The sequence below is a fragment of the Strix uralensis genome, chromosome 17 (genome assembly GCF_047716275.1).
Source record: "Strix uralensis isolate ZFMK-TIS-50842 chromosome 17, bStrUra1, whole genome shotgun sequence".
Classification (NCBI taxonomy): domain Eukaryota; kingdom Metazoa; phylum Chordata; class Aves; order Strigiformes; family Strigidae; genus Strix; species Strix uralensis.
Window position 1 is genome coordinate 5,921,620 of NC_133988.1, and position 27,799 is coordinate 5,949,418.

General features: G+C 49.3%; 1 protein-coding gene across 5 annotated transcripts; it reads left to right on the forward strand.

Annotated features, from left to right (window-relative positions):
- On the forward strand, positions 1–27,252 carry CABP1 (calcium binding protein 1). 5 transcript variants are annotated; one of them, XM_074886918.1, is made up of 8 exons: positions 699–876; positions 13,311–13,559; positions 18,248–18,424; positions 22,066–22,096; positions 22,779–22,922; positions 24,192–24,301; positions 24,705–24,852; positions 26,632–27,252. In XM_074886918.1, the coding sequence occupies exons 2-8, from the start codon at positions 13,515–13,517 to the stop codon at positions 26,655–26,657; spliced, it is 681 nt and encodes a 226-aa protein (XP_074743019.1). In that variant the 5' UTR covers positions 699–876; positions 13,311–13,514; the 3' UTR covers positions 26,658–27,252. The 5 variants fall into 5 exon arrangements, with proteins under 5 accessions (XP_074743018.1, XP_074743017.1, XP_074743019.1 ...); XM_074886919.1 differs by lacking the exon at positions 699–876 and adding an exon at positions 5,238–5,289; XM_074886916.1 differs by lacking the exon at positions 13,311–13,559 and having other exon boundaries at positions 4–876.
- The last annotated feature ends 547 nt before the right edge of the window (positions 27,253–27,799 follow it).

Here is a 27,799-nt window from a genome sequence, read left to right on the forward strand (position 1 = left end):
CCGGCCTGAGCCGGCCCCCGGCGGGGGGAGGCCCCGGCTCACCTGGAGAGGCGGCGGCGCGGGGAGGAGGGCGGGGGGGGCAGCCCCGGCGGGGGGACGGTGCCCGCCAGCCCCCACCGGAGCGCCCCTTCCGCGGCCTTTGTCTGCGCTGTCACATGGGCCGCGGTGCGGGATTTAAGCGGGTCTCCGCAGGACATGCCGTGAGCGGCGCGCCGCAGCCCTGCCCGCAGCGGCAGCGCTCCGCCCGGCCGGGGATGCGGCTCTAGCGGCCCCGCGATGAGCGGCTCCTCCATGGCGAAGAGCGAGTCCCGCACTTCGCTGCTGAAGGCGGCGGGGAGCCGGAGGGCGGCGGACGCCCAGCCCCAGCCCCGCGGCAGCCGCGCCCGGGACGGCAGAGGACAGGGAGGGCAGGCGGGGAGGGAGCAGAGCCAGGAGCCGCTCCCCGGGGAGCCCAGTGCCCGCAGGCCGCTCTGCCACCCGGGCGCCCGGGAGGACGGAGCGAGGGGCGCGGGGAAGCTGTCACATGGACGGGGGGAGAGCCAGCCGGAGCCGGCGGAAGGAGGTCCAAGGAGAGGCAGCGGCAAGGAGCCGGTGCGGACAGCCAGGCACCACCACCTCCCGCCGCACACCAGCCACGGTCACCCCCAGGACCAGCATCAGCTCTCAGACAGGGATGGGGAGGAGGCAGAGGAGGACTTTTTCTTCAGTCACAGGCAGAGGTCCAGCAGAGAGTCCCTGAAGCTCTCGGAAGGCGCTTCACCTCTGTCCAAATCCAGCAGCAAGTACTCCACCAAGTCCAGCGGCAGCGATCGGTCGGTGGAAGCAGACCCCCTCTTCCACCAGCTGCACCCCATGCTCAGCTCGGTCTTTGGCCAGGTAAGGGGCAAGGCGCCTCTCGTCCCCCTCCCTCCCTGCCTGCCTGCCCTCCGCGCCCCCTCCTCCTGCCCGCTCACGGCCCTTCGGCTCCCCGTCCCGGAGCCCCCCGCGCCCCCGGGCACAGCCCGCAGCGGTAAATGCACTGCTTTCCTGGCCGCCCCTGCCGAACTTCTCCCGGCGCTGCGGCACCGCCGGGGCGCTGCGGGCCGGCACCGAGGAGGGCTCCGCGCCGGGGTGCGGGGGGGGGGGGGGTGGTGGGGGCGCGGGTCGGAGCCGCCCGCAGCCCCCGGCCGCCCGCCCGCCCCGCCGGGCGCTGCGGAGGGCGCTCTCGGTGGTGCTGGCGGGGGAAGTGCCGGTGCTTTCCCTGTCGCCGGGGGAAGTTGTGGCTCTGCCTGCTGAGGGTGAGAGTCAGAGAAGCGGTTTTTTAAAATGTATTTACTTATTAGATTCCATCTCTCTGGCTCCCCGCCTTGCTTTGCTGTATTTGTTTACATCTCCTTATGGTGCATTTCTGTACAATCAGCATATGAATCATTTCTGATGGCAGAAGCTGTCAGGAGAAGGTAGTGGGGAGGACGACAAAAAAAAAATCCTGACCCAATTCCGAAGCCTTCCCAGTCACTATGTTAGGATGGAACAGATGCTTTTGGTGTTTGCAAGCTCTTTCGGTACAAAGCTGTCGCTTTTAGCTGCTTCTGGTAGTGAAATTACCCAACAGGGCTACCCTCTAAAAATGAAAAGGCAGAGGGAGACTGGCTCGAAAATTTCTTTTAGAGCCATTTAGGGATGTTTCTGGGAGATGTAATCTCCAGGAAGATTAATGTAACTGCAATCTCCCAGAAGCGCAATTATAGGTATAAGCCAGTAGCCTGGGCAGCTAAATTCCAACCTGGGAAGTGATTGATTAAACCAGAATTATGATTTGTGGGGTTTGTTGTCGTTGGGTCTTTTTTCTTTTTTTAAAGCGGGTTTGGGAGGCTTTGCAGGGTGCCCATTCAAATTAAGATTATGGAGAGAATGAGAAGAATTTTTGTAATTGGGTGGAAGGAGTTGATACACCCCTAACTGTTTAATCTGGTGTCACGAAGCGTTGTCTACTTCTGTTCATCTCGACTTCTCCAGAGAAAAATCAAAGCACATCTGTTCTCCTCAACAATTTTGCATCCTCACTGACAGTCTGCTCTTTATGAATGTTACGGTTGTGTTTAACTCAGAACGAGTATTATATCCCTGTGCCAATGGTGTCCCAGAAGTCTAGATTAAAATTTTATAGAGGCAATAAGGAAGGGCCTGGTGAACGGCTTGGTGCTCAAACCAGGTTACAAAAAGCAATATTCCAGCACCAGGCTTTGAAATCCGTGGGCTCAGCTCTGACTTGTGCTGTACCTGTAGTTCTGAGGAAAGTGAAGATGTATCTGAGAACAGATTTTAAGTCTCTGGAGCGCTATGTCCCCAAAGTGTCAGAAATACAAACAAATCCATGCCAGGGCTCCCACTCACAGAAACCTCTCTGGTTTTGAACTCAGTTCTTACCTGAACAGCATCTTTATTTTACCTGCTCTGCTGCTTGCATTCCAGTGTCATAAGACAATTCTGAAAGCTGTAAACTTAGCGAAATTTAATTGCAGTGTTGACCAATGCCCCTTACAGAAAAGAGACACATACAATTCAGGTTTTCATCTTTTCACTGGGTACATTGCACCAGTGCTTGTAAACAAACACCAACATCTTTCTTTTAGAGCATAATATTATTTATTCCCATTTCTCTCTGTGTTCATCTCTTACTCACTTTGAAGTAACTATGAGACAACGACCATCTAGTGGAGATTTTAGGACTGGCTTTTAGGAGTGGGCTGTACAGGGGATTTGTGGATACAAGAAAGGGACTATGATGTAGGATACACAAAGAGCTGGTTACAGGAGGAGATATGTGAAGAGTTTTTGTAGTGATATCAAAATCCTGAGATGAATAAAGGCCCAAGGATAAGAACTGTGGAAATTCTGTCATGGAACTGAATGATGGAAATTTTGTTTCTGTGAGTGAAGAAACAAATGCTAAGCCTTGTGTAAAAATGTGAGTGATGTTTTGAGACAGGCAAGGACTTAAACCTTCAGGAGCCCAAGTTGCAGCCTGGGCTGAGTAGGATCATAGGCACTGAAGTGTCCAGGATTGCAGTGAAAGGCTGCAGGTGCTGTAACACCAGTCTGCTCCACATTGTAATTAGAAGAGAGCAACAGCTCAGCAGGCAATTTATTTAATACAAGAACTTTTCTACAGCCCACACAGCCCACTGTGAAACAGTTAAAACAGTAATTTTGCAGTACATAGAAGGAGAGGAGCACAGTGATGCATATCTGCAGCAGCAGAGCACTGTGGTCCAGCAGCACCAGTATATCTTGTCCCAGCTCTACAGATGTGGAACATCATCACCCTGTTGTTCCACGGTGGTGCAGTGATGTGGTGGCAGATGCAGACGTGCAGTGGTACAATCAGATACGCAGAAAAGATTGCAGGGATGACTTCTCGGAGGATGTCATTATTGCAGTAACAGCAAAAAGGAGCAGCCCAGGACTACAGGGTTGTGTCTGAGGCAGACAGATTTGTGGCTGTGCAGAAAAAAAGACAGAGTGAAGGCAGAAGTGCTGTGTTTATATAACCAGCACAGCAATATAGTGCACTGTGGGTGTGTACTCCAGGAGAATGCTAAGATACTGCCAGGATACAGGATGCAGTGATATTTTATTAATTAGGTTTATGCTATATTAGTGCAGTAATGTTCTAATATAATAAAGCAATAATACTCTTTTAAGGCATTTTACCATTTTGTGATTGAGCGGTACATGAATTAACAAATGTAGGGTAGTGTAATGATGTATTAGTATAAGCCAGGATGTCATCTTGGTCTAATGACATGTTTGCACACCGGATCGGCGAGGCAGATGCAGAAAAACACTCTGCTGTGGAGTTACACCGGGTTAGCATGCAGCACTGCACAGCACCGGGTGCCTGGAGAACACAGCACTGACAATGCGGTGGTGCGGTAACGCAATCCTGTGGCAGCACAGAGATGTGATACTGGTGCCATGCGGTAGGAGTTTGGCAGTGCACGGGTGTGATAATTGTGTAGTGTTGTAGCCTGACAGAAGAGTTTAGCAGTCTAATGATGTAGTAATACAATATTCCAGATGGGAGCTATTCTGTACAGCAGTGATTACTTCTGGTGTGGTATTAGCAAAGGGCTGTGCTGATCTGACAGCACCATCCCATTGTACCAGAGGGCAGCGAGTGAGGTGTGACCACCATGCCGCAGTTTTGGAAGCATGACTGTGAGTTCACACGAGGGCAACACCCCAGACTTACCTGTTGACAGAAGCACCGTGTGAGTATGGGCTGGTTATACGATGCATGTGGTAGTGGGACAGCAGTGGTTTAAGTGGCCCTGCAGCGGCGGTAGCTCAGTGCAGCGTGAGAGCAGTGCAGTGACTCAAGGGTGCAGCTGGCAAAGGATGTGTTTGTGATAATGCAGCAAAGTGGGAAAGTGGTGAGAAAAGGGAGCGTGGAGAGGATGTTTCATATAATTTTGGCCTGGTAGCAGGGTAGTGTTGGAGTGGGCAAGTGGTAAAAGAGTGTCATGGAGCAAAAAGGGGCATGCTGTCACCCCTGCAGAGCAGGACAGCATGATGGCCCATGGCTAGAGGACACAGTTGAGCAACAGTGCAGTATTGAGCAGTTGCACGTCTGTAACAGCAGAGGAGCAGTGATGCCTCGGCAGCTGGGATGGTGGGGAGGTAGCAGCCTGGCAGCAGGACACAGTTTATTAATGTGACAACAGTAGCAACAGCAGCACAGAGACTGGGACAGCGCTGTGGTGGCAGCAGGGGCCGCGATGCAACAGTTCTGGGGCAGCAGTGATGCGGCAGTAGCACCTACGGTGGGTGCAGCGGCAGCTTGGCACCGGGCTCATGGCACAGCGCTGTGCGGGTACTGCGGCACAGAAACCCGCTGGTTCTCGTTGCTTCATTCCTCCCCTGCCACAGCGTTGGCCTACCTGGCACCTTTAAGAAGAGCTTTTTCCGGGCCTTTGGTATGCAATATTAATTTGCAAGCGATCCTGCCATGTGAGACCTGACTGTTTTCAGAGCCGTTTAGCTTTCACACCCTGCCTGCCTGTTAAATTTTTCAGTGAAGTGATTCCCCAACAGTTTTCTGTCAATTGCCTCTGGTAGCATGGGGATCAGAGGGGTCAAACAATGCCGTAGGGAATCATTAAATATTTACAGACTTCTGGTGTTGGCACTGTGGCCAAAGGGGCTTTTGTGTTTCTATTTGTACAGGGAGTTAAAAGCCTCTCCTATCTGCACCGTCTCCCATTCCTGCTTTAATGTCAGCGTCCACATTACCATTAAAATAGGGTAGGAATCTTTGTGCATTTCCTGTATCGTTTTCCTTTTCTTGTCCTGCTCTGTCTTCCTTTACTCATGGGCTTTAGTTCTTCTTAACAGACCTTACAGCAAACCGGGATGGCAGAAGTGGCCCTGTTTTGGGGCAGGATGTGTGCCCGGGGTTGCTGGTGTGGGAAGCAGGACTCAAGTTTCTCCTCTAAACCAGCTGGGAGCGGGTAGGGAAGAAGTGCCTTGTCCAGCCTCTCACCCTTCTGGTCTCCTCATCTGCAGGGTGACCTTGTTCTCTCCAGTGCCTTCGGCTTCAGCTGATTCTAACAGGAGTTTTGCCCAAGAGCAGTTGCTGCATCAGGACCACGCTTGGAGCTCCGCCAGTGGAGAGCGGGGAGCCCCTGCCAGCCCAGCTGGGGGAGAGTGGTTGATGGCTCAGTAATGGAAGTTTTCGGTTGCCCCCATGTATTAGCGAGGGAGGCTGTGGTGCGTTGGGCTGTGCTGGAGCGGTGACGCCAGCGATGGAAACTTTGGGGTGTTGTGGTGTGGGATGGCAAAGGTGCAGGTGAAAGGCCTGGGCTGGCAGGTGCTCGCGTGCTGTGTCGCACTGTGCTGTAAGGTGGATGAAGCAGCGGCACGTCAGGGCTCAGGGCAAACCGAGAACAGTCTCTAACAGCTGCTCATTTACAGTGTTAAATCGGCACAGTAATTTGGGGGGAACAGACTTCTTCTGGCTCAAAACGACCAACCGCTGCAGTGATGCTGACCTCATTGCGCAGGCTTAGCTCACTGGCACGGGGCGGGGGTGCGCAGGTTAGGAGGCAACAAGAAAACCCAGAAGAAACACCGTATCCTCCCACGACTTCTCCTCTTCTTTTTACGGCACCTCTGAAGGCTTGTTCCGGCCCCGAAAGGGTCCCCAGAGGGCGCGGAGAGGGAAGGGTGTCCCGGGGCCGCTCCTGCGGCCGGCGGTAATACACCGAGCTGCTGCCGTGCCCGGCCGGGTGCTGGGGCGGCCGGGGCTCCCGTTCACGCCCCTTCTCTCCGCCGCGGAGGACGCTCCCGTCCCGTCCCGTCCCGTCCCGTCCCGTCCCGTCCCGTCCCGTCCCGTCCCGTCCCGTCCCGTCCCGTCCCGTCCCGTCCCGTCCCGTCCCGCGGCGCTCGGCGGCCCCAGGGCGCCCCCTGCTGCGGGCGGCGCTGCGCGGCCCGGCCGGCCCCTGCCCCGCCGGCGGGCCCGCCTCGGCACTGACCCGGGGCCTGCCCGTGCCGCCGGGCCTTGGCCTCTGCCCGGTCCCCGGGCCGCCCGGTGAGTGTGCCAGGCCCGGGGGGAGCCCCGTGGTCCCCGTCATGTCGGCGACAGCCGGCCCAGGCGTCCCGCTGATGCCAGGCGTGTATTGGCAGGGGCGCGGGCACCTGCCCTGCGTGTGTTGTCGCAGCCCGTGTCCGCGCACGTAGCCTGACCTGAAGGGCCTTGTTATACATATCGTGTCTGTACACACGCAGCCTGTACGTGTGCAGCCGCTGCTAAATCTTCAGTGTGGCCGTGCAACCACCTGTGTACATGCATATGCATTCCTGTGCTTAAAACGATCGGCCTGAGTGTACATCCCTGACTGCTGGCACATGCCATACCTTCCAAGGTATGTCTCAGTTTTGATATGTGACAGACACAGAAAAGCATTGTTCCACTTAGAGCATATCCACTTAGCTCCCTGCACACACACACCCCACCCCCCCCCCCCCCCAGCTTGAAGAAAAATTTATCACATTTATTGCTTGTAAAGAGCTTGAGGGATATGAGCCAGACATACAGAATCACCGAGGGGCAATGGATAAGCTTCCTGCCTGCAGCGGGTCTGCCAGCAAACATTAATCTTTGTCAGTGATTTACTTTTTAAACAAATCTGTTTTAAAAGGATATAGAAAGGCATCAAAATAAAACCAAGCTAAAAGAACATTCATTAAATATTCTGTTCATGAAATATACAGCAGCATGATCTAATGCACTGAAATACACAAACCTTCTGGTTAGATTTGCCTTATCTTTTGAGAAAAGAAAGTCTTTCCATAATAAATTAATCATCATTTAAATTAGTGCACTGTTCATTCCATCAGCCTATACCACCTTGATTTTTGTTTCATGCAATATCGGGTTTGAACAAAGTGTCAGGGAAGAGTTTAGCTTTAGATGTGTCTGGGCTGCAGGTTTGTCAGCTGAATTAGCTGTGGTTCTTTGTATCATTGCAGCTTCAGTAACTGTTTTTCCCTGATGAGTCCATGAGTGGTATTGATTTCCAATAACAAGCAGCTATATGGTGTGCATCCAGTAAAAGACGCCTGGCTAACTTTGGGCTCCCTTTCAATAATCTTCTGACATTCCTGTGACCTTAGAGAGCAACAGCAGTGCCCATGAACTTGAGTAATACTCCAATTTTAGTCAAATGCCCTGCTTAGAAATAGAGACAAACAGCTGTCCTAGCTTGTATGGTCATATTTAGTTTTTTAGTAGCTTTCTGCACCAGCATAAGACCATGAACTCAGTACTATCTATGAATGAAGTAATTAGCAATATTCTAATATTTCTTCCACCCATTCCTCCCCTGGAGTACTTTGCATCTTGCAACCATCTTTGGAAAGAATATACAGCATTGCTTCATCCCACACAGATGAAATACATTCTCTGCTCTTGGAAGGAAACAGGCAACTGTGTAACGTTGTGAGGCATCATGTCACAACAGTTGAAGGCAGGAAGTAGAAAACCGCCAGCAACCCCCCTGCGTTCTGCTGAAATAACGCAAAAAGGGTTTAGGTAGTTTGTGACCAGCTGTGTTGAGATATAGCCGGAGATCTCATATTGGGATGTGCAGTTTCATCCTTCTGAAGGTGCTGTCAGATCCTTACTCAAAATAGAAGTGAGGCAGACCTCAGTTTTGTGGTGGCGTATCTCACGTAATACTGCCGGGTTGGTTTGGAGTATTTGGATAGTATTGGTTCCCAGACCTCTGCTCATCTGGTAATCAGCCACGCTTTCTGTAGCACCTCAGTGTGCCAGCCAAACACTGACCCCCTGTCCCTTTTCTTTTGAAAGAGGTGAGGAACCCAGGGCAGAATTAGCTGCTTTTGCAGTAGTCCCAGACAGACAGAGTGATCACAATTCTCATATTCCTGAGCAAAGAGAAGGAACCATGTAAGGTTTGTTTTAAACAATCTTTGTACTGCGTATACATGGCAAATTGTCGCAGCAGCTTCTGAGCTGTCAAGCTTGTACTTGTCTTTTTGTAGCCCATTGATGATCTTGAAAGCAGAAAATATCCACAACACATTGTGCTCTGGCCAACACATCTCCTGCTCAGGGACTTGGAAGTTGGGCTAGTACAAAATGCATGGCCCAGATCTGCACGGAAGGTGTCAGGAGATGGCACGTTCCCATCTCTTTTCATCTAATGCAGAATAAAGCTAGCTAATTACAGGCAAAGCTGTTCTAAACAGAAGTTGACAGTCCAGGCTTTGTTACCTTGAGAGGGATGGAAAATATCCTTGGACTTTTTAATAACCTTTCTGTTGTCTGTGATTGAATATGGTCCAATTGCTCTAATGGAGGAGAATATTATGCACAGCATGAGTCAGCAACACTTTCTTCCTGGAACATCTGACAGCAAAGAAAGTTCCTAAACTCTCTGCAGAAATATTCCTCCCCCTAGATGAGGATCTGGACTGCATCCACCAATACCTGCTGGTGCCTCCCCTCGAGATGGACCTGTACTTGTCTGACTGGAATATGGAACCATCCGAGGTTCATTCGAGGTTAGAAGACACAACTCGATGTGCAGCAAAAGCACTCGGGAACCTGACGCAGAAGAAGAGAGGGAAGCCAGTCGCAGGAGTTGGAGTGCCAGTGCGTGTTCCAGCGGTCGGGACCTTTGAAATGAGGCCCTCGACAGCACTGGCAACGGGACGATGTTAACAATTCCACATGCTTAGGCTCATCTGAGGTCATCCAGTAAACAAGACTGGGTTGTTTCTTCTAAAATACAGATCTATAGCCACCAGCTGAAGGGTGGTTGGGAGCAGATTTGAAAGCTACTAATCAATATATGCACTCTCCACTCTGTGATAGGAAAAGATAGATGAAAAATTCTTGCCCTGTGAGGATAAATTAAATAAGGTGGCATATTTTAAGATACTAAATCTTCAAAGCATGCAATGGGCTTTTAGGTAAAACTATGGACTTTAGTGAAAAGATGCTAGGAATGAATTTTCCATGCTTTACTATATACTTCCCTCAGAGATTAACCCCCCTACCTACTGACATTGCCCTGTTGCAGTGTTTGTGTTGTGTTGAGAACAACCATCTGATATAATGTTCCAGCAAGTGAAAGACCGTGCACTGAAAGAGGCCTGGCACCTGAACAGTTGCCCTGTACAAATCCATACGTCCACTGGAAATTTTTGCCAAGTGAAGCTACAGTCTGATAAGCAATCCCAAGTTTTGGATTGACTTTTGTTCTTTCTGTTGTGGCTGTTGGTATTTCCTGCCACTGGATAAAGTTTCTGGCAGCTACCAAGTGATTAGCTGTGGCGGAATCCAACATTTTCCTATGAAGTGAACATTTCTGCCAAAGGTGCCAGCCTGAAACACAGCACTGCTGCTTTTCAAAGAATACAGACATATTAAACCACCTAAATCATTCCCTGTTCAATGCCAAGCCACCCAGTCTCCCCCCTGCTCTGTGCTCAGGTCGGTCAATGTGCCAAACACTCCTTTCCGGCGAGCTGAGACCTTGTCCTGTGCCAAACTGCATCCACTGAGGTCTCTGCTCTCCACCTTGGACCTCAGGGGAGAGAAAGGGATTCAGGCACACAGGCAAGACTCACATTTCACAAAGTTCCTGCTGATTTTTAGAAAGTTTACAACAGAGCCCCAGACCTTAAAAGAACAGTGTGATTGCCACAAAGAACAGTGTGGGAAAACCAGTATACATGCATGTGCAGCCCTCCCACACGCATACTGACTACCCCAGATATAGGCATACCCACAGATCAGCACCTACACACAAATGTTTTTGACACACTTATTCTCAGCATCCTGTTCTCTTACAGCAGCCTTAGTTGGAGGAAGGGAGAAAATATGTTCCTTCTAACCCAATCTTCTAATGACCTTTCTGCCAACTCCACTTTCCTGCCTATCTCTAAGCTGCCCGTGGTGGTGATGGGAACGAGATCCCAATGTAGAGAGTGATTTTCCTCCCCAGAGATCAGCAGGATCTGTCTGCTAGATTGTGATGTGCTGCCCAATTGCTCTTAAGAGGTTCAGGGTAATAAGGAGATAAGAAAATTGTTTACAATCGTGTCTCTTGGCCCCTTTCAGCTCTGCCAGAGTCTTGCAGAGTCGAAGGACTGTGACTGTGCCGCAAACCTGAGGGTCCCATCACCTCTTCCCTTCCTGGATTGTGAACTCCCTGCCATGCTTAGCAGCAGGTCTCAGCCCTCTCCCTCTGCCCTGCACATTTCCTACAGCTGCCTGCAACTGCAGTGAAGAAAAGCAGGAGGACAGGCAAACGCGGCAGCATGCCATTGTGGCTGGCTCTGGATGCTCTGGTACAAGCTAATATTTTGAGGGTGACCAGCTCAACTTTTGTTGAGAGGCGTTTAGAGCTCTGTAAAACATGCTCAACAGCTGTCTTCCAAAGCTGTCCCATGGCAGTCTGGGTGCTGTGATGGATTGTCCTGGCAGGAGATGCCTGACTCCCTTGCTTCGCTCCGTCTCTCCGGGAGGACGCAGGAGACGGACACTTCTCAATTGCAGGGCGTTCCTGGCCTCCACGCTGCCTGTCAGGCAGAGATTCATTAGCAGCAGGGAGGCGATTTTCTCTCTGCTCTGGAATTGGAGTCGTTTGTCTCGGAAAGGAGCCCAGGCGCCTCACTCGCTGTGTGGCAGCTTCTGCTCAAGGGAGACAAGCGCTTCGTCAATAAACAAGGAGCCTGGGGAATGGCTCCAGCTGACAGAGGACATTATTAACGACGGGTACTTTGGCCGAGTGTAGATCAGCCTCCCATTAGCTGCTTTAAGAGGAGAAAGGGAAATAGAGCTAAAGATGGCAGCCTTGAGAGGAGCTGGGACTTTGGGCATCCTCCTGCAAAGTCCCCTGCTGCGAGGCCCAGGGCTGGCAGAGCCTCCAAGGAGTGACTGTGTATTTCCCCAGCATCAGGGGTCTTCACTCCGTGACAGCCGGAGACAGGCCCAGCTCAGGAACAGTTTCACTTCCCAGCCCATCATGGGTGGGCTTTGCGATGAAAGTCTTCCAGACCAGAGCTTCCCATCCCCTCTGTCCCTCCCTCAGTCTACCCTGGGTACAAGGGGTGTCTTCCAGTATCTGCTACAGCAGCTTCTTGCTTTGGAGGGCCTGTGAACGTTTGTGCAGCTCCTTCCCAGGCCATGCAGTGAAGAAGGCATCGAGGGGATCTGAGAGGAGGCTGTTCCACTGCCTTTGCACTTGGGAAGTGGTTAGTACAAGAAAGAGCAAGAAACACCATCCCGTGTGGCTGTGAACTTCTGACTGCAACTGGAACTGGAGAAGCTGTTGACTCTTGTCAAGGTTGGACTCCTAAACTCATCTCCGTGGGTGGAAGAAGCCTCTAAGCTCTAAAGCAACTGTTGATTCACCTTACAATCATATAATCTGCCACAGCACCATCAGGGTGGAAGCAGAGAAATCCCTGCTTTGTTGGGACACTGATAGTTCATCCTTCTCTGTCCCACAGCCCTAAAGCTGCCAGGAGAGTGATTCCTTGGCTCCTGCACAAAAAAGCGTGTGGTGCAAGTACTCAGCCCATGGGTTAGGTCTTTGTAGAGCCTTTTGTTTGGAACCACACTTGCAAATAAAGTTGTGAAATCTTTCAGCTGAACACCTGAGTGTCCAACCAGCCTGCTGCATAGACAGGGTATAGGATCAGTGTCAACTTGGTCTTCACAGTTCTTGAAGGAGGTAGCTCTTCATGCCATGGCTTATCACTGTGGAGCTGCAGCTGTGGTGGCTTCATAGCTAAGGGTGCATTCACCATCCTGTTCAAATCCTGTTGCCTGGGTGTGATGGTGAGTTTTTTATGCAATTCAAATCTCTTTTCAGACCAAATGCTCTTATGCTCAGCCTGAGATCAGAGGAAAATATATTGGGAGCTCACTCCTTTTCTTTCGGAGATTATTCCGTTACCACAACAGGCCTGAAGTCCAGAGTTCATAGCTGGCTCTAGGTTTAGGAGCCTCTTATTTATTCCAGGACTTGGGTGCTTGGAAATGGAATGGATGGATCTGATGTCCAAATTCTTTGCTTCACATTTTCTAGCCTGGGGCTGTTCAGATTTAGAATCCAGGTGTCAGCCCATCTTTGGCAGACTTGTGCAGGTAAACCACCAGTTAATTTCTACTTGCAGAAAGCTGGAAAAACTTTACCACAAGACTGGCTCAAGGTCTCTCCCTTGTGGTTAAAAATTACTATCCTGGGGCTGAAAGCGTTGTAGGGTCCCTGAACCACTGCCTCCAGGCTTGCTTCCGCCGTGGCAGGAAAAGAATGAGGGACTTCTAGGTCTGCTGGTATTTATAAACTGAAACAGGTCCCACCCAGATAAATGGACCATTTCTGCTTCAAAACGAGCTCTGGACTCTGCTCCACGCCCCTAAGTGGATTGCCTTCTGGTCAGCCTAGCTCTCTGGTGATTGAAAAGCCCAGAGGAGTTAGAAGGGGGGTGGGTGGGGATGCGATATTCAGAGGCTGTGTGGACCCAAACTAGCTGGATTCACTGAACTCATCACTGAAATCACTTCTTGCAGTGCCTCTCTGTTTTAATTCTCCCTGAATCAGCCCTCTCCCATGAGTGAAACAATCTTGCCTGCAGATTGAGGGGGGTGGGAGGGATTTGAACATTAATCTGATGTAGATTATACATCCGCCTCCCTCTCTCTCCCCTTCTCACTCTCTCTCTCTCTCCCTCTCTTTCTGTCTGTTTCTCTCCCCTCCCTCTCCTTCCTGCTTCATCTCTTCAAGAAAGTGAACATAAAGTAAAAACACGGAGAGAGAGAGGCAGAGAGAGAAAAAGCTCCCTGAAGAGGGAAGCCCCGGCAGCCAGTAGCTGTTTGGATTTGCCTGGCGCTGCCTTTCTTGCTTTGCTCCCAAGGAATACCTTTAATGGGATCAATTGCTTCAGTTCCTTTATAACCAAGTCCACCGGAAAGGCAGACTCAACATATTATGGGCAACTGTGTGAAGTCTCCACTGAGAAACCTCTCAAAAAAGGTATGTTCCCTGAATCAAAGTGCATTGTGCATTTCCAGCCCTGCTTCCTGGGATGGGTGACGTCGTGGGCAGATGGGAATGGGAGGTGGGAGATACATAAAGATGTGTATGAAGGGTTCAGCTCTCTTCACCAGACTTTTTTTGTAAGAGCTGCTCATGGAAGTGCAGCCGTTAGAGCCCGGGATGCTGAGAGCCATAACGTGTGTAAATAAATGTGTGCATATGCATGCACATGAGTAGGCTTGTGTCCTGCTCCCTGTGTGTGTGTATAGCCGTCCTCTGGGTACGTGCAAGCTTGTGCTTGACAGTGTGCACAGTATGCTGGCACACATCTGTATGGGCATCTAAATGTATATGTTATGTGTGAGTTTGTGTGTGTGCATGTGCTTCTGTTGAGACATATCTGCATGAGTCTAGTCATGTGTGTTGTTTCTGTGGGGACATTTATTCGTGTACATGTGAATGGGCATGTGTCTACATATTTCTGTTGGTGTGTAAAAATATGCACAACTAATGAGCCCATCTGAAGTATGTGTGTGTCCTTAGCTCTTTATGTCTGTGTACACATCCTGAGGTGCGTGAGCAGGCGTGCCATGTTTGTTGTGAGTGTATAGGGGGGAATTTGTGTGTGTCACACACGTATCCCTGCTTGTATGGCACTCTGTGTGTGTACACCTGCTCGTGGATGTCCTCACCGAAGTCTGTAGGTAGATATGCATGTGTTTTTATGGATATCCGTCCTTGCATATGTACACATCTAGTTGTGTTGGTATGTGTTTGGGTACAGAAGCATGTTTTTCTCTGTGATCTGTTTGTCCATGCCTCTGTCTGTGAGTGGATACACTGGGCCCTGGCTGTGTGTTCGTGCATCATGTTGCACGTCAGCACGGCCCATGTGTCTACATGCTTGGGCCCAGTTGGACTTCATCTGTGAGCTGCCATGTGTATCCCTTAGACTTCAACCTGCAGTCTGCTCTGTGCTGAGGCTTTACAGTGAACCCAGGACGAATTAGATTCAGGAACGATTCTGCTGTTAGGGACTAGATTGGAAGGGGAATGAAGTGCCCCAGAAATATTTCTTGTTTGACTGAGGAAGGTCTTGCAGCACTGTACCTGTTAGTCACGTGCTTCTCACTTAGCATTGCTGCAAATCTAATAACTCAGCAAAAAGCTATGCAATTCACTCCTTGTAAATGAAGAAGTCATGATAAACATCCCATATATTGCAATGAGGAGCTACCACAGTGGCGACCTTGCTGGCAGTGAAATGCCACTGCCATCAGGAAGCTCCACCCAGGAGACCTTGCCACCTGGGAAAACTCCTCTGGGAGGGAGCTGTTGGACAGAGGACCACCCTAGCAGGGAGTTTCTTCTGGCCAGAGATTTGCCTCTTCTGTGGAGAAGCACAGTTTGCTTGTTATCTCGACTGCTGTAAACAAAGCCAGTAATGGCACAGTGCTGCTGCGGGGGAGCTGGGATACACGAGGAGGGAATTCATCACCAAGCAGTTAGGCCATGTTGAGACCAGTCCCTAGGTCAGGGTGACCTTCAGGGAGAGGCAAAAGTAGTTGAGGTTCACCCAAATGTTGCACATATGAAAACACAACTTGGTTGCTTGTAGGTCGCCTCCAACTTGCAATAAAAGGAGTTGGCTGCAGCTGTGCTCAACATGATCAAGGCGATTGCAATTAAAGTCTGACGTGTGGCCAGGCTGCTTGAATCAAAATGAATTCAAGACCTTATAAGCTCTGTGTCGTCAGTCTTTTAGGTTATTTATGCTTTCATTCCTAAAAGCTGCTTCGAATAATTCACTTTGTGCCTAGTTAGAAGGCCTGGGATGGCAGGACTAAAGAGAGAAAGTTGCAAAGCTGAATTATAGAATTTCTCAGACGTTGCTCCAGCGTTAACTCCAGTGAGTTAAGGCCTCAGGCACTCATCCTGACAGGTCCTGGGGCTCTGCCATTCTTTTGATCACAACACACATGATTATAGTGGAGACTTTGCAGATCAGTCTTAACGTTGCACAACTTCACTTGGCTGTTTTATGATCCCAGTCTTTTTTCTCAGATTTTACCTTGGGCAAACTCATTTTGCTGAAATGGTAAAGAGGAGGGACTGTAGACAACATGTGTGAAAGCTGCTTTTGGGTGACAAGACTGACCTCTTGAATGCATGACATCAACCCTGGCACCGGCTGGCTTGGTCTGGGACTGGCTGACATGGGGGTACCTTGCCTGTTCAGGTGACAATGCTCAGGCTTTGTCTCCACGTCTGTTGTTGGCAGCTTCACTTTCCCGCTGTCCCAGTGTCCTCCCAGTGATCCCAGCAGCCAGCCTCTCAGAGGGGAAGGCACTGCAGTTGGGATGAAGAAGCCCCTCTGAGCTTGCCGCTCTGCAAAGTCCCTCTGGCATGCAGGCAGGAAAATGAAGTGAATCCTGTTGTGTTTCTGTTGTGCAGAAAGAAAAAGCTTTGGCATCCAGGTCCCTCACTTTGCCACCCTCCACTATCCCTATGGCCATCTCTAAATCAGCCTGGTCTCTTCCATCTCCACAGTCTGCTGGTCTGACACAACCATGGGCTGGACTCTGCAGGAAGGGCAGTGGTCCTTTGCTCGGGGAAGGGACAGGGAAAGCCTGAGCTCCCCCGTCCTGTCCTTGCATTTTCCTTGTCGTGCACGCTGCTGTTTCCCCTGTAACGGGTGACTGACTTTGCTTTGCCCCATACCCATATCACAGTTCCCTTCCCAGCTCTGCTGGAATGTAGGAGGAATGTGGTGGAGGGAGCTTGTGGGGATACTTGTAGGAGAAACCTGGGGAGGCTGCTGGCAGTGGGAACATCAAATGGCATAAATCCTGCCTGCAGCGGCAGAGCAGGGCAGAGAGCCCCTGCTGGGGTCTCGCTAAGCCGTGCACCTTGTTGTCCTGTCACTGCGGCGGGTTGTCTGGTCAGGATCCTCGGTGGCTCTTGGCAACTGTTTCATCAAGCTGGCAATCTCTATCCACACAGGAAAATAACAGGATGACCGTTCTGTGGTACTGCTCTGTGGCTTGGTAATAAACTCTATTGACTGGAAGGGTCAGCAAACAAGGATTAGGGGCTGTGGGGCCTTCAATCTTTCATGTGGCTTCACTGAAATTAAACACAGAACCGTTGTGGGCTATTTTAAGCAATTCATATTATTTGGTATATTAAACTGAAAAATGTGTCAGGAAATAAAGCTGATAATTTTGAAAATACATTGCACTGATATCACGAAGCTATGCAGTTCAACACAGATGCCTTGACATTTAGCTGAGCTAGTAGTATGTAATTTGTGGACGGATGCTCATCTTTCAGGTTTTTAAGGACAAGTGTCCTATGTGTCAGATTTAATCATAGACAGATTCTTTCCTCATCCATTACTGCAATGAAAATGCTTTTCTGCTTCATTATTTTTTTTCTCCATGGCTTCCTTTTTGAGTTTTTGTTTTGATGCTTGATATTCACATGACATTATACATGAGCAGATTGGTGTAAGACTGTGTACAAAAAGGCGAACTACAAACCATGTGTGCAGTACAATAGCACATGGCAGACACAGCAAGTAGATACAATAGACTTGGACAAGTGTGAGTGGGTCGTGTGTGTGTATCTGGTCTTTTAGCCTGAAAAAGCACCTCCAGCTTTAAGGAAAGGGTTAATAGAGACAATGACAATTGACAGAGCTTCTCTGATCACCCCTGGGAACACCGGCTGTAAAAGTAGAATCATTCCTGAAGAGGAATCTGATGTATGATTAATGTTTATTCTATAAAACCAAGGGTCCTGTGGGTTGTGCTGGCTTTTTATAGCTGCATGGGAATATCAGGATAAGAGTTTTCTTGCAGAGCCAGGGAAATGCATTTCTATAAAAGGAAAGCAGTGCCTCCTTATAAAATCCAGTGCTGGATTCTGTTCTGGAGCCCTAGCTTAGCAGGACGTGTGCACTTAGGAAAATGTGCAAATGCAAACAGACAAAAATGTTGTGCCTGTGCCTGATCTCCACTTTGGGACTGTCAGTGATTACAAGAGGCCAGTGCAGTAACTGCCTGAGACCCTGAGGATGTAACTAATTAGATGTGGCATAGGGAGTATAAGCCTGCAGTTGGCAGAGCCACCTGATGCTGTAAATGGCCTTCTAATAATATTATAAAGCGTGTGATGCTGTGTTGCTGAAATGTAACGTGGAGCCTAGTGCAGTGTCTTTGTGCAGGCTCTGCCTGATCTCCTGGGGATGCCCTGGCCGACGCGGCTCTGCCAGCAGCTTCGCCCTGGGCACAGGCTGGCACACGTACTGTTAGGCTGGGGTGTGCTTCTCCTTTGCAGCTCATTCAAGGGATCGTCAACTCTGGGGCTGATAGTGGGAGTGTGGCCCTTTGGGCTGTGTCTGGGTAGATGTGAGCAGTGCTGAGAGTTTGATGCCGTTTCAAAGCGAAATTCTCCTGGTTGGTTGTACTTCTATCAGCTTTTGAAAGTGAACTCCTGGACTTACTGCTTCTGTACAAATCCTAATAGACCAGTGGGGGGGACGCAGTGTGGACCAGATGAAGGAAATCTAGCAATAATGTCCCTGCGATGCGGTTCAGTAAAACTTCAGAGGAACGGCTGGGCGAGATGGGGAGGTAACATCCTCTGTTGTGTTGTTTGCTTGCTGCTGGTTGGCTGGGAAGATCCGCCATGAGGAGAAGACGTGCTATAAGGCTGTCCAGACGAGTGAAGAGGGGCCGTCGGCTTGCGAGTACCAGGGTCCACTCATGGTGCTGGCCCAGAACTGCGCCGTCATGCACAACCTGCTGGGGCCAGCATGCATCTTCCTGAGGAAGGGCTTCGCAGAAAACAGGCAGCCTGTACGTAAGTTACACCCAGCCGGGCGAGACATGCACAAAGCCACGTGGACGCGAGCCGGGGATGCGGAGCTGCCCGCATGCTCTGTCTGCCTGGAGCTCTGTAACCCCCAGCCCTGGGTCTCGAGCATCCCGGCTCTGGCTCCAAGTGCAGATATAATCACGGGCAGATGTCTAACCTGAAGGATGTGCAGAGGTATCCCCTTGCCTAAGCACCAAGAAAGGAGGATTCTAAAAATGCAGCTATGGAAGATAGATCCAAGCCTACGCTCAAGTAGGCATAATCATATGGACTCAGGAGAAGGACTTAGGACTTCAGGACTTACATAATCATATGGACTCAGGAGGAGTCCAGTGTTCAAAGTTGTTATTCCAGCAAGACATCCACATCTCGTTCCCAGAGGCTCAGATTAGCATTTAAGGCCTAAATAGCCACTTAAATGCAAATCAGGGCATCCGTATTGGGAACAAGCTGTCCCACAGAGATGCCCGTGCTTGATACTGTTCGTGTCAGCTCACAGTGAGCACATTGGTACCAGCAGATATAAGGATGCATCTGCCTCCTCACAGATACCCAAACGCAATCTCTCACACACTATCATACCCAGCCTGACACTGCAGCAGTCCCAGCCAGATAAACCAGCCTGTCCTCATATTTGCAAATAGTGCCAGACCACCAAATGCTGGTGCCCATACACACGCAGAGACAAACAGCAAAGCCACATCTAGCCATTCAGGCACACCTATTTGTAACTATGTGTTCATATGCATCTCATGTATGCACTTATATACGAACAATAAAAATATGTGTTTGTGTGTAAATTCAGATGTATACACCTGGACATGCTAAATATACATAAATAGGCACCCCAGTATTGTATCTTTACAAGAAGTAAAACATATTGTTGCACGTAAACATTTGATTCCTACAATAACATAAATTTAAAGGCATATGCAAACATACGATTAAGACAGTTTTTATGGATATGTACGAGTGAATATGTGCATTGTCAGATATTCACCCAGTGTGTTCCATATTCTTGTGGTGTAACAAAGCTCACTGCAATTACCTGAGAGTCAGAGCTTTCTTGCCTCTGTAAGAAATCTGTCTTACTTGTGCGTTATGATTATCTACAGCTGTAGGAGACACCTAGATCTTTATTTCTGAAACCTCTTCTTCAACCAGCAACCCAAAAAAGAGCCATTATTTGTCGTTATTGATCAAAGGGTTTTTGTTCTTCCTAACCTTCAGCCACTAAGTGATCGCATATTCCTAGTGCCTGTTCTATAAAACACAAAACATAATATTCTCACAAAAGCACACTTGATGGCAAGCAGAGAGCTACCTGTCATAGCATATAGGTCCAGCTCCCTAGAGGAAGGGTCACAGCTGGACATCCTGCTTAGGCCATGGAGACTCACAGTACCCTAAGAAGTAACTACCCTGATGTAGAATAAGTGCATCTGATAAACAGCTTTACTTTTACTGGCTCTATAGACCAACAGGATTTATTGTGCGTAGAAGAGAAATAAATGAGGGTAAGACCATTACATATAATGGACTCTCTGAGGGTCACCTCTGCTCATATCTAGGATCTAAACTCTCTGAACAGTCTTATTCCTCTTTCCGTATATTCTCGAAAAGCTACAGAGTGATTCAGCCCATTTCTTCCCAAGCAATTTTCCTCCTTTATCATTTTAGGGGATCTTCTTTCAAATTTAAAACAGAAAACCTCTTCATGATGTTAGTTATCGCTTGAGTCAGATTTTTGGAGGGACATAAACCCTCCCCCTCCTTTTGCATTCACAGTCTGTGGCTCTCTGATGGTAGAATCTGCATGTGCAAAGATATGCTCAGAGCCCTGCAAACGCAAATGCCTTGGTGTGCAAAATTAGAGCCGGTGCTGGAGCCCCCATGTCTGACATGCGTCAGTCATGTTGGTTGCAATGTAGTCTTCAGTGAGCAAGGAGGAGGATGGTCTTGTGTCGACTGTGCTGGAGGAAGGCCTGGGTCCTACCCCAGCCACTCTCACAAGACAGCAGTTACCGCGGGTGAGTCACGGCACCCTTGGCACCGTGGCGGTGGTAATCATACCCCTGCATCTGCTTCCGCGCCGAGCCGGCTGTCGGCACACAGCAGTATCTCCAGGGATTAATGTTTGTGAACTCTGGAATGAGGTGCACAAGGTGTTGGTACTGATCATGGGTGGGTTTCATCTGATATTTTATCTAAGGCAGGAGGGCAATAATGCCTCCTGCATCTGGTCTAAGGAGTTTGTATTGTTTTATTGCTTGGTGTTGATGAAAGCAGAACAAATGGGATGACATGTTTGAAAATACCAGGTCTGTGAAGGATGAAACGGCAGAGCCAGCATGCTCCAACAGTTCCATCCAGCACAGAGATGCCTCTGGGAAGGTTATGAGTGGCACGCTGGTCATTTCTCTGGCACAGCCCTCTTCTGCACAGACGTAAACCAGTGTGTGTCCTAGTTTGCTATGCTCTCTGAGCAGCTGCCATTAGAGCTTCCAGAGGAGCCTGTGGTTAAATAGCAAAGGGTCATCCTTCTCAAAATGATCAAGGGCACCATCTCCAGGGACATGTGGTGAGGCTGGAGGACACCTGGAAGGCAAGAGAAACTCCCCACAGTTGAGGGGGAAAGCCAAGAGTGAGACGACAAAAGAGATCGCATTTCTGTGTTTCCAAGTTCTCAGATGTTTTGGATTTTCCTGGGAGCCATGAGAGGAATTAGAAAAGGCATTTAAACCAGAAAGCAGTGCATTTCCATGCTCATCTCTTCTTCCTGGTGCAGTGTTGGAATTTTCCTATACTCTTTTATATCCTCCCCCTCTTCCAAGAAATTCAGATTGGATGTTTGAAGTTGCAGTGTTTCCTGAACATGGTGAATCCTCGTCCTGTTTTGTTTGTAGATGACCTTGATGATGTATATGTTGTGTGTCTGCCTTCATGCCTGGTTTCCAAATGTTTGTATATGGAGTTGAGGCTGGGGGGAAGGGGAGAGTTCCTACCTTTTTATGGGGACTGACTGTAGGAGATGGCACTGGGACGTTGGCTGTAAGAGAGCTTGTGGCTGTCGCTGTCCTGCTAGAAGGACGGGGATCAAGCAGTGATCCAAGGAGATGATGGTATAGACCTGCTGGTTACAGAGATTGCTTCCAGCTGTTTTGATCTGGCTGTGTCAGCAGGAGCTACCATAGGAGATACAATCAGAGCTACAGAGGAGATAATAACTGCTGCAGGGACAGTGTCTGCTCCAGGACTTGGTGCTGGGGAATGATGTAGGGGCTTCAGGAAGGTGCTCCTAGTACCATCAGGTGGGGAGGCCACACATATTGCTGTGCTGGCCCAGGTCTGTTCTGTTTTGGGGGACCACCTGTCATTCCCCTGTCCAGCAGATGAGAGGGAGAGGGGCTTCTGCAGAGAAGTGTGCAGGCTAACACCCCTCCCGTTGGGGAGGAGAGCTGGGAAGCTTTGCTAGGTAGATGGTATTAAACATGTCATCACCTTCTTGTTTCTTCTCTCACTTTCTGGCTTGTCCCAGAACTGTTTGCACCAACAAGTGCTATTCTGAGACTATGTTTGTGGCAAGCAAATAACTTTAACATAGTATGTTCTCTTTTTGCAGGATAGAGAACTGCGTCCGGAAGAAATTGAAGGTAAAATTTGTCGCTCCTTCTGTGTCACCTTTCTCCCTGCCCAGTGAAAACCTACTGGCTGGCCCTTCCAGGTTGGCCCCCGTGGGTAAAATAAGTCGGGAAAAATCAAGGGAGATGATTACTGGAATAATTCCTGGAAACCCCAGCAAAAGAAATAATATGTAAAGCTGCAAGAGTGCTGACTCTGAAGGAATTTGCATCCATTTCAGCTTCTTCAGGGTGGGGGGATAAGTAAAGTAATGGGATATTGACTGCCAGGGAACTGCAGTCCACCCCAGCTCCCACAGAAAGTGTTGTAGAGCATGAAATGGTATGGCTTCAGGGAGCTGTTTTACCTGGTAATCCCTACTGTGAGGGCTATATATTAATATAGTGCAGGGGTAAAAGTCGGGAAAACTTGGTAGTTTCAGTTTCTTTAGGGAGTGCAGTTTAGCAATGATCAGTTTGTGACATTTGTAGTCCAAGCAAGCTTTCCTGTAAGGAATGGGTCAGCAGTGCTGCTGATAGAAGAGCTTAATATTGCTCCAGTCATCACCTCTCTGCAGGGAGATCTGCTGGGAAAATACGGAGTATCTTAGGGAGCCTGGCCTCATAAAGTGCTGCTGATTCTGGGGAGGTTTCTTGGAAAAGGTATTTCAAGCTGTCACTGACAATATTATTCTTTTTGGATCCACTCCCACAGAATTAAGAGAAGCCTTTAAGGAGTTTGATAAAGACAAGGATGGGTTTATTAACTGCAGGGACCTGGGGAACTGCATGCGAACCATGGGCTACATGCCTACTGAGATGGAGCTAATAGAGCTCTCCCAGCAGATCAACATGAACCGTGAGTAATATCCACCTAGCTGTACCTCCCTGTTGCTGCTGTGCTCTGCATTGTTGCCTCAGGCTCCCTCAGTCTCCTGCTGTCTCTTTTCCTTTGGATTTTTCCCTCCTCTTTGGGTTTTCATTTTCATTCTCTGTCATCTCTCCTGTTTGTGGTCCCTAGAAGTTGATGCCTTTGTTTCTTGCTTATCAAAGGGACCGTGTGGACTGTGCTGTGTGGGAACAGTGAGTGGAAGGGTTGTGCTTGGTGCTTACGCTGTCAGGTACAAAACTGCCCTTGATGTGGACAGTTTGACATCGGTGCACAGGTTGTGGGTGTTGTCATATTGAAGGTGTTGTCAGATGGCATCAGACTGAAGAAGGAGCCTGAGAAGATGGAGATGCTTTGGTCAGATGGGTGATGGATGGGCTGTTCACTCTGCGGTGGTTTGTGGATCTGCTGTGTGCCTGGGGATGGGCTGTGAGCGAGCTCTGCTGGCAGTGCCAGACAGGGGAATCTGCTGGAGTCATGGAAAAATGTGACAAATGCGTCCGATTCACTGTAGCTGTGTTTGTGCCCTTTGTCTTTGACCATCATTTTTTGTCACTTCTTGTCTGTGGCAGTGCAGGGTACTGCCTCAGCCAGGTGGGAAAAAGGACATTTAGTGCATGTTATTTCTGACACATGATGATGTAAAAAGGACAAATTACTTGGTCAAAGGAAGGAAAACAGTTGTGACATACACAACCAGTCACACACAAAAGCAGCGGATGACCCTGGCACACAAGTGCTTAGGAATTTGAGTGTTACTGCCAGCTTTCAGATAGGGGACAAACAAGAAAAAGAACTAATATGATGAATAAACAGTTGGAGATACATCAGCCACTGCTAATGGAGCAAGACTGCACCACTGCTGCAGGGCACTGCCTGGGCCATGCAGGAACATCATGCTGTGCCCTTGCCGTACCCTTTGGCACAGGCACAGCAGAGGGTTGCTGTAAGCACTAGAATGATCAAACCTCTAATACCTAGTACGTGATGCCATAAGGATGTGACAGTCCATGGCAGCCTAGGCTGGAATAGCTTGGGCTCATTCCGCCTAGCCCACAATCCAGAAAACACAAAGACAGTGTAAAACTACCCTCTGCTTTTCCTTCCACTGTCCTGCACCTCCTGTGCTTTGCTTCCTGGAGAACCAAGCCCTCTCTGGGACACACAGAAGTGCAAAGTGAGTGCTGGGCTTGGCTAACGTATGGAGTTCTTACACACAATCTTTCATCTTGTCCCAAGTGGGTGGCCATGTGGATTTCGAAGATTTTGTTGAGCTGATGGGACCAAAGCTGCTAGCAGAAACTGCAGACATGATTGGTGTAAAAGAGCTCCGCGATGCCTTCAGAGAGGTGAGTAATCCCCATCGTGTGCCCCCCCAGAGAGGTGAGCAACAGGAGACAGGAAAGAGAGAAGACCCACTGGGGAAGAGAAGAGGAGGAGAGAGCAGCACAGTGGAAGACAGAGAAAGAGCCAAGCCAGGCATGAAACAAGGGAGGAGCAGAGAAAGTAAGATAAGGGAACCCTTGAGGCAAGGAAGAGGAAAGCTGGTGCAGACACAGCAGTTACAAGGGATTTGTGAGGAGAAAAGACAGGCTGGATCCAAAAGTCACCCAAAAGAGGAAAAGGAGGGACACGAAAGGAATGCAGGAAGAATAGGGCACTCAGGAGCAGGACAATACAAAATCCAACCCAGAGCAAGATCCATTTCCATTAACTGTATTTCCTCTGCTGGTATTCTTCATGTACTTGCAGTTTGACACCAATGGTGATGGGGAGATCAGCACCAGTGAGCTGCGAGAAGCCATGAAGAAGCTTCTAGGGCAGCAGGTGGGCCATCGGGATATTGAAGAGATCATCCGGGACGTGGATCTGAATGGAGATGGGCGTGTTGATTTTGAAGGTGAGAAGGGATGAACTTTCTCTGTCCATCTGCTCTGGTGTGAGTCAGAGTTTCAGCTCAGAGGTGGAAATGGAAGGGAAGATTTGCATGCTCAGGGCCCAGGTATCTGAAGTATCGAGAAAAAATCAAACAAGACTTTTTTTTTCCTAGTCAGCTGAGGAAAATGGAGAACATTGGCCCACACAGGAAATTCCTCAGCTGAAATGTTCATTTGTGTATCATCTCTTGCTGCATCTCAGTTTCAATTGGGTCTGCATAACTCTAGCATGGTAAGAGATATGCCCTGAACAGAGCAGATTCTGGTGCACACATGCTGTGCCAGCCTTCTTTTTATGGGGCATTTTCCTTTGTATTAAATCTATTGCAAGAGCTGGGAGGAGGCTGGACTGGTTTGGAGAATGCGTTGCACCTTCCATTTCCTCTGGCTCACCTTGTTTATAGAGAATTTGTTTCTGTGCCTTTATGCCAGAAGATGGTCACGTGCCAGATGTGCTCACTAGGACTGCAGATATCTGATCTAGAGGTGTCATGTTAAATCCTAGAGATAATTAATTTCTTCTTCCACTTTTCATGCCAGAAGGACTTGGAAAAATAGGAGTGGTTAGGCTACTATCCTAACTGTTAGCTATGGCAGGAGCAATATTAATAGAGCTTAGGGTTTCTGGCAAGGGAAGCACTTAATATCAGACAGCTAAGCGGATATAAGAGCTGGAAGGTGGGAGAGCATGGCAGGCTGCTTGTTTTCCTAGTGCAAATCCAGACGTCCCTTTGCAGGAAGGATGAAGCACAGGAACTACAGAATTAAAATAAAATTGATGTAATTTTTTTGTCTCAGAGGCATTCCTGGGTCTCCTACATGACAGGGAATCTCAGTCCTCAGGATTACTGAAGCTTCTGAGGACTTTGAAAATGCTAAAAAACTAGAAGTTCCTCCCCAGAAAGTATCTGGTAGCTGCAGTTGTTCTAATGCACTGGCTGATTACGTGACACTAGCTCTCCTTGTTTCCCACAGCTAAATTATGTTAGACAGCTAAAATACATGAAATGCTATCCCAGTATCATTTTCTCTGTGAGTTACTGCTTTAGTTGTCGAAGGACAGCTCCATCAATGGAAAAGGAGAAGTCAAGGGGGCAATTTCCACTGCCCTCCTCTTTTCAGAGTTATTAGTTCCTCAGCAATTCAAGCGCAGAATAAAAACACATTTATATTTGGTGGCATTTACACTCAATTTAAACAACTGTAATTGACTTCACAAGGTACAGGGTGGTGAAGAAATAGATCCAGGGTATCCTTATAGTTAACCCCTATCTTTAAAAACAAGAAGTCCATCAAAGTAAACTTTCCTCTACAAAAATGCTGGTACCTACCAAAATACTAGTGCTTTCCCACACTGGTGTCTCTGTGAAGCTCCTTAAGAAATCATACTGTGTTCCCAAGACTATAAATCAAGGTTCCCTGAAGTTACAGTGAAGGGAGACAACACTTGCCATAGTGTCTCACAAGGAGTTGCTTGTGCAAATGAGACTGTACACTGGCTGAGGAGGAGTCCGAGGCAATGAACTGACCAAATGGTGGGATCATATCACCATATCTAACGCAAGGATTAAAGCCCATTTTGTGTGAGCTGTCCAGGGCCAGTCACGGAGCGGCACAGACCTGCTGGCAGTGTGTGGACTCTCGGTTTCACTCTGACTGCATGCGACCTCCAGGGAACAAGAGCTGCGTTGGGGGCCATGGGTGCCTGTTGCTTCAGGGCTGTCTTTTCTTGTTGGTTGCAGAGTTTGTTCGCATGATGTCCCGTTGAAGATTATTCTCAGCTAAAGAAGAATCAGCACCTTAGAGAGGGCAGAAGAGGACCTAGATGGAGCATCTAGCCCCGATGTTCCCACATGAAGGTTTATCGGCTGGCTGCAATTGGGACATTACAAGATGACCTGCTGCTCCTCCCTCATGGTGGTCCCCATGCCCCTCCACCCTTTCACACTGTGAAAGACTTGCAACTTCCTACAACTGGATCCATTCCTTGGAGATGATTGCAGGAAACTGCAGAGCCAGGACTTGCCATGATGCTTTCATGGGATATTTGCAACTTTAGACTCCTCCTCCCCAGCTTTATTCTCCCACCAGCTGCTGCAAAGCAAGAGCAGGAGAAATCCTCTTGGCTTGGTGGATGAGAGCAAAGCCATTGGGACTGGTGGCAGCCTCAGGGCGTGCTCTGCACTTCTTGGTTTCCCTTGGTGAACTGTGTCTGTGTTTGCTGTCTGTGTGTGTGTCTATCTGTGTGGAGTTATTTATGCTTCCCCAACACATATTTGCATCTCCTGTGGTTATGTTTACCGAGAGTAAATTCAAATACATGTCTTGCAGGGGGAAAGCGATAAATATGCACGCTGAAATGATGTGGAGCCTGGATGTCCCTGTGAGGGGTGGTGGCTGGGCTGAGGGAGAAGCACACCCTGGCATCTGCACCAGGGTCCAGAGGCAAGTCCTTGCCACAAGAGGGGGAGTCACTGCCAGCCACCAAGACTGCGGCAGGGCTCTGCCCTCCCTCCTGCTGTCCCCGTGGCCAAGGGTCCGGGAGGTGCCTCACAGTGAGGGCAATGTGGAGGGTCCCCACCCCTGCGTCCCCCCCACTTGCAAGGGGGCAAGTGAGAGCCCCTGTGGCATCATGGCAAGGAACAATGGGAGAAAGGGCACAGAGGGGAGCTGGGTGGGAGGGGGATAGGCAGCAATAGCCAACCCCCCCTTTTCAGACCATTTCAAACCCAACTGTGAGTGTGTGCACAGTGGGGGCCATGCTGCAGGAGCTAAGCTGTAACACCGTCGGTGCCGGGGATTGCCTGGGAGCCTCCTTGTGTGGCAGTGCCCTGCTCTCCAGCTTGTTCACACTCAAAAATGTGTGTGTCTGCAGCAGTGACCACAACAGCAGCCTCCAGGCCCCACCAG